Raw genomic sequence first — 10,035 nt, forward strand, 5'->3', positions numbered from 1 at the left:
GGAAAATTTTGCAAATGGTGGTTTGAGAAGTGTTACTTTCAAAGTAAATTTTCTTTTACCCAAGATGAATTATGTTACTTGTGAGACAGTGTGATGAATTTCTTAAATCACATAGCATTTGACTCCCATTCAAACCTGAGCACTTTGAGGCCAGCCACTTAGAAAAATTTTGGGCTCACAAGACGCCATTGTTTCAAGTTTTACCAGCACATTTGCGTTTGGTGTATATGCTAAAAAAGACCAATATTGTATGTGAAAGCTTAGCTTTTCTTGTAGCTATGCTGTTAGTATAGTAATTTAAACCATAAACTTTTCCTATTTGTGTGTTCACGCTACTGAACAGTGATGTTGCTGTTAGCTTACACTACATCCCATGTCTTATACTCTGAATACTTGCTGTCATTTGCTGGTGAGATAACATAACATGAGCGATTTCAGTGCTTCAGAAACATGTGCTCTGCTTGATGGAATTCGAATTACGCTTTTGGAATACAAAAATATGCAGTGTACTGTTGTTGTGCATCAAAGATGTTCCCAACACGTGGTGTGTGTCCCCCCCCCCCCTCCCCCCCCCCCCCCCCCCCCAATCGGCAAAAAAGTGCTGGGAAGTTCTTCGTTGGCGTATAAAACCTCTACCATTTGGAAGATTGATATGTTTCAGTTCTGAGGGAAGGTATACTGTCACTTAACAGGGAGAAAGTGTGTTTTCACCCAGAAAAACAGGTATTTTCACCTGGAGAAAAGGCATTTTTAACTGGGAAATCTGGGAAAAATCCAGGAATTTTATTTCCTTGCCTGTGTAAACACTCTGTATTTAACACATTGACTTACTTGTAAAATAATCAGACTTTTGAAGCTTTTTATACATGGGAGTTAGATTTGTCAAAGAATTGGGGGTTTACTGGTATCTCCATATTTGTGTAATTTCCATTTAGTTTTTGTGAAAGCAGTGAGTTATTGCCGAAAGTGAGGTGTGGTTGCCCATGGTTTTTATGACCTAGTATGAATTTTCACCTTCAGACAAGACTTTGTAACTGCAGGTGGGACACTGTAATAAGTACTTGCCTTTCAAAAGCTGTATGTTTTCTTGTGTTTCTGAAGTTACTACTAAATTTGTCTGTCTTGCTTCTTTGCGAATACTGTTATGTTCTTCTCAGCACATTTTGTAACTAATGAACTCAGACTCTTCTTCTGCTTTCTTTGTCACTTAGTGTATCTTCTTTTACACTCTTTCTGTGACTACACATCCATCTTCTTCACATTTTATGCTCTTCACTTATACATTCTGGCCTCCAGTCAATCAGTGAGTGGAAAGCAGCTTGCTTCATTTGTTCTGACATTGTGCATTATTTATTTCCTTCTTGAAGCTGTTTCCTTTTATTGGATTAGGTTCATGGTAATTTAGTCTTATTTCAAAATATTCAGCTGCACAATGGATGCATACCTGTGATTTTGTCCCCTTTGTTTTTTTTTTTCTCAGTCTGATGACCTGTTCATCTTTTATTTCTTCCTTTTTATTCTGGATTTTGTTCATTAATACTCTTATGTGGGAGTGGATACAGCAGATGTTGCAGTTTTTGCTACTCTTATTTCAAATGATTTATGTTGGTCAAATTTAAATTTCCTCATACAATAGTTTTGGGATCTGCGCCAGTGGACAAAGAGATGGATGCAGAGGAGCTGGCAAGGGTATCACAGTGAGATAGTACACACAGTTGCTGTGGAGTGTGTGTGTGTGTGTGAAGCATGGCATGCACAGAGTCACTGGGCAATAGGCCTGGCAGTTCAACACTAAGATAACTACCGTGGACCTAGCCTTTGCCTTGCGCCATGCTGTTTATGTGTACTCAGTTCTCAGTTGTTTGAGCCAGTTGCGTGTGTTGTACTTTCCAGCGTGGTTGTCTCTGTAAATTGACTCACCTGTCGAGATTCAGTCCCTCTCCCAAGCTTCAGCCCCCCCCCCCCCCCCCCCTGGTCTCCGTTGGCTAGAATAGTTACATTTGTACCAAAAGTGATAGTTCGTAGCATAGCATTGTCACGCCATTGCAGTAACTAAAGGGATTGTATTGGATAGTCTTCACGTGTAAAGCTCTTTTTCTTTTTATAGTGTTAAATTGTGGCCACCGTGGACCCAACATTTATGCAATGCTGGCAGGAACAGTTGCACCTCCAGAAGCAATAGTAGCAGCCGCAGCAGGAGCAGCTCAAGTCACAGCTCAAACGGAATGCGAAATTGATCCGCTCTCATGCTGCACTGTTAGTGAGCCAGCTGCCTGCTGAAAAGCCTCCTTTCCCATTGCCCCTGACACCGTTCGACAAGGCTACAGAAAGATCTGCTCCAGTTCTTACTGCACTGACAGGTCAGGCATATTGTCTACCCAGTTATTAACACTGCCTTGTTGGCGTACAGTTGTGCAGGTCTATACGAAATTGTTCCAAATTTGAAGCCATATACCGGTTGTGATGAACTTTGTCGGTTGCTTACACCCTATTTTTATCATCACACATGTGGTCGCATGATAGTTGCAGTTTAACCAGCACCACAAGCAGCCCAGCCAGTTGTATGTAATGTGGATCACTTACCTGCGAGGTCTCTTACACAAGTGTCATTTTGAATGTCCCCAGTACATTGGCTCATAAGGTGACTTGCTAAATATGGATGTGATTGTCCACTTAATTCCTGACCTTGAGGTTCAAACTAAGGTTTCAGCCTTGCCCGACTCTTCTTTAGCCAGAGTCGCTAAGATTGCTGAATCACGTGAACTTATGGCAGCAGCATTTTACCTGGACTCGGGGGATATCTCTGATGCCCCACACACATTGTCCCAGCGTATTCTGCTGTCGTTAGTAGTGGTTGGGCAACTGATTGAGTTTCAGTTGGGCATGGGAGCATCCGAAAGCCTAATTAACTTAATGTGGACTGCCTGTTGGGCTGCCCAGCATTGCAATGGCCACTCGATCAAGTTGTCTCGCTTAGTAAACAGTGTGTTCCTTTGAAGGGGTGATTTACCGTTGGCTCAAAATATTTTTGGATTGGACGCCTTTTCTGTTTTTGGCTTCCAGATAGCTATCAAAGTTCATCTAGTGTCTGTCAGTTCTCTTCCAAGATTTGGACTAATTGCTACAGTTATACGACCAGCTGTTCGAGAATAACTTGCATCGGGCAGAAAATTTCTGTGCGTACGTCTCCCATAAGCTGTCTGCAATCCCTAAATTTTGTCACCCCTTTCTATTACCTTTGCCATGCATGATAAGGTCAAGCAAGATTTGCAGAGATAACAGTACTCCTGTGTTTTTTCTCCTATTTTGTCAAGTCAGTGGGCCATCAGTTTGGTGGTTGTTCAGAAGCCAGACAGCACCTTGCATCTTTGTGGGATTTTTAGCAGACAGTGTCCAATATATCACAGGCTCCTATTCCATTCCGCAGCTGGAGTAGTTGTTGGCAAAATTGTCAGGGGACCAGTATTTTTAGGAACAGCGAATAGTGTGATGCATACTTCCAGTTGCCTCTGGACACTGCTTCACGGAGCTCTGGTGGAATCTGCAGGTGGTTTCCCAATACACGGTGGAGAAAGCACTTCATAGCATATTGGAAAAAAATGTAGTCTTCTTTCCCAAAGGCTCATTTCTTGGGTCAGGTGCTAAACAAAGATGATTTCATTGCTATGGACAAGCGCATAAAACCATCGTCAATCTGCTGGCATTAGAGAACCAGAAGAAATTAGATCTTTTTGGGCAAGATTTAATATTACAGTAACTTCACTTCCAAAGCTGCACACATCTGCTGTCTTCTTAACTGGCTTTGACAAAAGGGTGTCAAATATTTTCATTTGTGGGACGAAGTTCCTGCTGATAACAGAACACAGGCCACCGGTTTCCTTATTCAGCCCTCATTCCAAACATGGACAGCACTGCCCATCACTTGCTGAGGTAAACACTTTACCTTAGTAATTTTTCTTATGACCTTCGGTAGCAGTTCATGGCCCAGCATGCCAATGCGGATGCACTATCTTGATTGCCTGTGGTACTGGACCCAGATTTTGACCGACAGGAGGCTCTTGTTTTTTCCTTGGATGTGACACTTTGCAGCGAACTTTGCTGGATTATCCTTTGACGATGTAGGTGGTCTCATCCACTGACCAGCTTTTCCGGAAAACTGTTTCTACTGTCCGTGTTGCCATGTTGGGTGTTCTGAGCAAGCACTTTTGGGAGCGGATTCCAGGTGGTGTACTTTTTTCTTTTATGTGATTGACACAACATTGTCCAGGGGGTCGACCGGCTTGCCAAGGAGAAGTAGCGCTGTCAAGTTATTGTCCCTACAGCATTGCGTCCTTGGATGCTTCAGCTGCTGCATGTGTTGCACTGGGGTATGACTCGTATGACAGTTTCGGTGTGTCGTCATGTCTACTATTTGGCGATCAGTCACAGTAAGGAACACCTCGTGTGGGCTTGTACGACCTGTGGAGAGAAAAAAGGGGGGAAAAAAAATTGTATTGGTTTTCCCCTTGGCTGGTCCCGGAGTACCTTTGGGACATGTTACACATCAGTTTTGCGAGTCCCTTTGTGGGAGGCATGTGGTAACTGGTGGTTGATGAGTTGCCAAATTTCTGTACATTACCAAGCTGTCCTCCATGGCGCCGACAGCAACTGTTCATGTGTTGTCAGTCATTTTTGCTACCAAAGGCTCCCCTCAGATCCTCATTTCCAATAATGTTTGTCAATTTGTTTCGTGGAATTGTTAGAAGACTTCTGCATTTGCAGTGGTATCCAGCATCTGACTACCACCTTGTTTCACACAGTGTCTAACTCAGAGGTGGAGTGCTTTGTGGGTGTGTTCAAGACACGAATGAAGAAACCTGTGTCTACCTCATCCTGTAATGGTGCTGTATAGTTTCCTGGCTACGCACTGGGTGACGCTGGTTAGTGGGTGTAATCAAATGGAACATTTATGTAGACATGGGCACCAACCACAGGTCTTCTGGATTCGTTGCACCCTGTTTCACGTGCCTTGAACTGTTACACGCCACCTTGTTTTTTCTCATGGGGCTGCATTTTGGGACTGATCTTCTTGCTTTCACCAGGGATGGCTGCCAGGGTTGGTTTTGGTGTGCTGCTGGTGGGAGACATCCACTTGCTGCAGTGTGCTTCCCTGCTGCTGCCCCCACCACACCATTCAGGGTCTTTCCTTTGAGAGAGGAATAAGTTGCCAGTGGGTCTAGCGCCTTCACCTCCCACTGTGGAGACTATGCAATTTGAACCAATGTCCTCTTCTTTCTTGTGTGGAGTCCTTACCTCCACTCCTGTCACTGGATCAACCATCGCCCCAACTCCGATAATCTGCCTCCCATCCGACAGAGCAAGCTGCATTGACGTTGTCGCCTTTAGTGGTCATCCCACTGCTGGGAAATGTGCCCTCTCCAGTTTTGGGACAGAGGTCTGGGCATGAACTGGACCATTTTCAGTCCTATGAGCCTTTACAGGGGGGAGGGCTTTAGTGTCCCAACCAGTGGACCTCGAAATTGATGCAGAGGAACTAGCATCAGTATTTCAACAGGATAGCTCCCAGCACTGCAACAGAGGGCATGTGTGATGTGTGGCATGGGCAGAGCCACTGATCCGGTTGTTTACCTGCCAGTGCCAGTGGGCCTGGGTGGGCCAGGATGAGCTACTGTGGACCTAACCTTCACCTCATGCTGTGTGGTTTTCGTGTACTTGATACTCTGTTACTCTTGCTGGATCAAGATTCATTACCTCTCTTAGGATTCAGCTCCTTGGTGAGTCAGCAAGCCATTATTGGCTAGAATAGTGATGGTGACAGGTCATGGCGTTGTCGTGCCAGTGCAGATACTAAAATAATATACTGACAGGCATTCATAGAAACACATGTACCTATTGTACTCAATGAATGAGTTTCAGCAAAGTACAGTTCGTAGTGTGCTATTCAACAATATTCATGAATGTTGCTTCCATGTTCCATGATTCACAGTGTCGCTACAGTTCTTTAATCTCAGACTAGCTAGTTTTTGAGCTACTACAAGCAACGAGAAAACCTATTCTAATGGGACACCAACTCTTAAATCAGTATACACTCATTGGCATAAAAAATGCAACATGTAACAAATGGTGATCAATTACCTATTTAGTCAAATTGTAGCACTTTATCCTATATTTTTAGATTGTGAATGTTATTGGTGTGTTGTTGGCCTTGCTTTGTGAGCAAACAATGAAGTGTCAGTTGTTTGTTCTATAAGCCTTACTTGTTTGTTCCTATTCAACCTGAAAACCATTTCACTGGATGTGAGGCAGTAATGTTTTCCCATTCTTGTAACACACATTGTTGAACCTTGCATTGTTCCCCTTTCAGTCATACATGTTTTTAGGCTCCTTCTGTGATAACCATATTCATATTTCTGGAGTAAACATGCCCTCAACATGCTGCAAAAGCTTATTGGTGGAAGATTCCAGATTTCTAGAACTGTAAGTAGTTACGGACTATGCAAGGAAACCAGGATCAGCTCCAAGAACAGCAGCAGCAAGAAATGATTACTATTTTCAACTTCAATTTCCCCTCAACTTTCACACTATTGCCCGTGAAGTATGAAGTTGACTCCAGCAAGTTCAAGAGATCAATATTAGTGAGAGAATTCTCCGAAAAAGCCGATTGTCAATCCAGAAGACCTGCTACAGACCCATAACTCGGCAGAGAGCATCACAGACTCGACCTAGTTCCACAAGGGAATAGTTTGGCTGGAAAGTACAACAAAGGGAGCAGCGGTTTTCACCGGTATGGCCTGCAGTTGCGTGACTGTAGAGAGGGGGTCAGGAGAAGGCCTGGGGAACACTATTCCCTGTGGATATTTCATCCAGGGCACCTTGTCGGAATCATTATCTGATGGTACTGAAACAGAGGATGACAGACTAAAGGCCGAAATACTAAATGTCTTTTTCCCAAAGCTGTTTCACAGAGGAAGACAGCACTGTAGTTCCTTCTCTAGATTGTTGCACAGATAACGAAATGGTAGATATCGAAATAGACGACAGAGGGATAGAGAAACAATTAAAATCACTCAAAAGAGGAAAGGCCGCTGGACCTGATGGGTTACCAGTTCGACTTTCCACAGAGTACGCGAAGGAACTTGCCCCCCTTCTTGCAGCGGTGTACGATAGGTCTCTAGAAGAGCGTAGCATTCCAAAGGATTGGAAAAGGGCACAGGTCATCCCCGTTTCCAAGAAGGGACGTCGAACAGATGTGCAGAACTATAGACCTATATCTCTAACGTCGATCAGTTGTAGAATTTTGGAACACATATTATGTTTGAGTATAATGACTTTTCTGGAGACTAGAAATCTACTCTGTAGGAATCAGCATGGGTTTCGAAAAAGACGGTCATGTGAAACCCAGCTCGCGCTATTCGTCCACGAGACTCAGAGGACCATAGACACGGGTTCACAGGTAGATGCCGTGTTTCTTGAGTTCCGCAAGGTGTTTGATACAGTTCCCTACAGTCGTTTAATGAACAAAGTAAGAGCATATGGATTATCAGACCAATTGTGTAGCTCGGTACGGGCTTTTGTTGAAATTTCGAGAACATACCTTCACCGAAGAGTCAAGCAGTATGTTGCTCCCTCCTACGTATATCTCGCGAAGAGACCATGAGGATAAAATCAGAGAGATTAGAGCCCACACAGAGGCATACCGACAATCCTTCTTTCCACGAACAATACGAGACGGGAATAGAAGGGAGAACCGATAGAGGTACTCAAGGTACCCTCCGCCACACACCGTCAGGTGGCTTGCGGAGTATGGATGTAGATATAGATGTAGACAGGAATCGGTATGACTGCAAAGATGAGTTTCATCTTCATGGTTCTTTGGAGCCGTATTACTCATCAGTATGTGGAGAAAATCCTTTTGGAACACATTGTGCCTTTCGAGCCATTGGGAGATAGTTTTGCACTAATGCACGTTGTGAGAATTGTGCAAGAGCTCATGAATGAAGCAGAGACTAATAATACATACTCTCAGTTGGCCTACTCAAAGTCCTGATTTGAATCCTATTGATTGTATACGAGACCAGCTGGGTAAGAGTGCCCGTCAACACTGTTCGGGCATCTTACAGGACCTGTGGGAGAACCTCCTGAAAGAAGGGAGATGATTCCTCAATAGAAATTCGAAACGTTAATCAGGAGCATGCCTGAAAGGCTGAATGCTGTGTTTGGTGGAAGAGGAAGTAATACACACATTTGAAGATGAGAAGATGGACCTGTGAAGTAAAGAAAACCAAAGACAGAGGAGCATTACTTTCACGAGTTTCCTCAAATTCATTCGTGTTACTTCTGTGTCTCTAACTGTATTTGTTATGATCGTCTTTTTTTCCATTGTTCGAGACCTGAATGACACCTTACCACAATATTCAATATTTTATCATAAAATAGTAGGTGAGTGTCCTGTAAGTGCTTGTAATTTAAGTTTTTTTAATTGAAGTGTTGGGTTTTTTTCCCAGGCAGTATATGTAATTTTTGTGTGGAAACCTTACATGTCTAGTCACTAGTCAAGAACCATGTTTGACAATGCAGCCGCGTGCAACTGGCTCAGCCCTTTAATTGATACTTACTTTTACGGTAGTTAACTACCCTTAAGGTTTAGAATAATCATGGGAAAACTACTTTAGAGTGTTAATACTTTTAAGACCAAGAAGAAAGCCGATTGTCATTTCTGCTGAAGACTGTGTCCCATGTTTTGTGATAGAATGTAACATTTTTATGATAATTTTAAGATTACACTGAGCATTTAGAAATCTAACTTATAATTTCTTCAGGAGCGTCCAAGGGTTGAGGACACACAGACACCAGCTCAACGGCAAGCAGCAGCAAAATTAGCCCTCAGAAAGCAGCTTGAGAAAACTTTGCTGCAGGTATGCAAATCGCAGAAAAGTAGTAGTCATAATAAAACGGTATTCTTATTAAGCAAATAACTATTAGAGAAAGGAATTGAGTAAGATACAGTTTATGATTTGGAAAAACATTAGAGCCAGAAAGTCTTGAACTTTAGTCACTGTTATTTATGTATGACAAAATATTTCAAAGGGTTTGCAAGAGATAACAGAAATTTAGTGACAAACTCATGTGCAGCCTTTCTCTCTCTCTCTCTCTCTCTCTCTCTCTCTCTCTCTTTCTCTTTCTCTTTCTTCTTATTTCCTTTTTCTTCTTCTTCTTCTTCTTCTTCTTCTTCTCTTCTTGTGTTTAATGCGTAAAGCTACAAATGTAATAATATTTTGTCACCAACAAATTTCAGAGACATAAGTTTTAGATGGTGCATTTAATTGACTACAAAATAGTTGCATGCTAAGGTCCCTCTGATCAGAGAGCTTTTCTGCCATTCTAATTGTTTATTATGTACTAGTCTTTTCCCCATGGCTACACTCGCGTACACATTCAACATGTACATTGCGCACATTGCCTCCTTCCCGCCTGTGTCAAACACTTCCTCCCCATGTCTCTGCCCACCTCATCCACCCACCTCTGACTGTTCATTTCCTCCTCACCACTCATTGTCTCTCAATCTCCTCCCCGCCCCCTTCTTTGTTGATCTACTCTGCCCCCTCTTTTGGACAATATCTTCCTCCCCCTCAATCTGACCATGCCCTTGTCCTTCTCTTTCTTTTCCACCTGTTCACTACCACACTACATCTTCCCTCCGTCTCTTGCCTATCCCTCTCCTTCCACCTCTCTGACCATCTACAGCTACATCTACATCAATACTATGCAAGCCACAGTATTGTGTGTGTGTCGGAGGGTACCCTGTACCACTACTTTTCATTTCCTTTCCTGTTCTTCTCGCAAATAGAACTAGGCAAAAATGACTGTCTGTATGCCTCCATATGAGCCCTAATTTATCGTATTTTATCTTTGTGGTCCTTATGTGCAATGTATGTTGATGGCAGTAGAAGTGGTTGGCAGTCAGCTTCAAATGCTGGTTCTCTAAATTTTCTCAATAGCGTTTCACGAAAAGATCGTTGCCTTCCCTCCAGGAAT

The 10,035-nt window shown here is 43.1% G+C and overlaps 1 protein-coding gene across 4 annotated transcripts in view; it reads left to right on the forward strand.

Moving 5' to 3' along the window:
* The window catches only part of LOC124615804 (transcriptional repressor p66-alpha), a 93,932-nt gene that overhangs the window by 40,751 nt on the left and 43,146 nt on the right, over window positions 1–10,035 (forward strand). For all 4 annotated transcript variants that reach the window (XM_047143939.1, XM_047143942.1, XM_047143941.1 and 1 more), the window contains one exon: window positions 8,820–8,915. In XM_047143939.1, coding sequence (XP_046999895.1) covers window positions 8,820–8,915 — 96 coding nt within the window. The remainder of the gene's footprint in view (window positions 1–8,819; window positions 8,916–10,035) is intronic.

This window comes from Schistocerca americana, chromosome 5, assembly GCF_021461395.2.
Source record: "Schistocerca americana isolate TAMUIC-IGC-003095 chromosome 5, iqSchAmer2.1, whole genome shotgun sequence".
Taxonomy (NCBI): domain Eukaryota; kingdom Metazoa; phylum Arthropoda; class Insecta; order Orthoptera; family Acrididae; genus Schistocerca; species Schistocerca americana.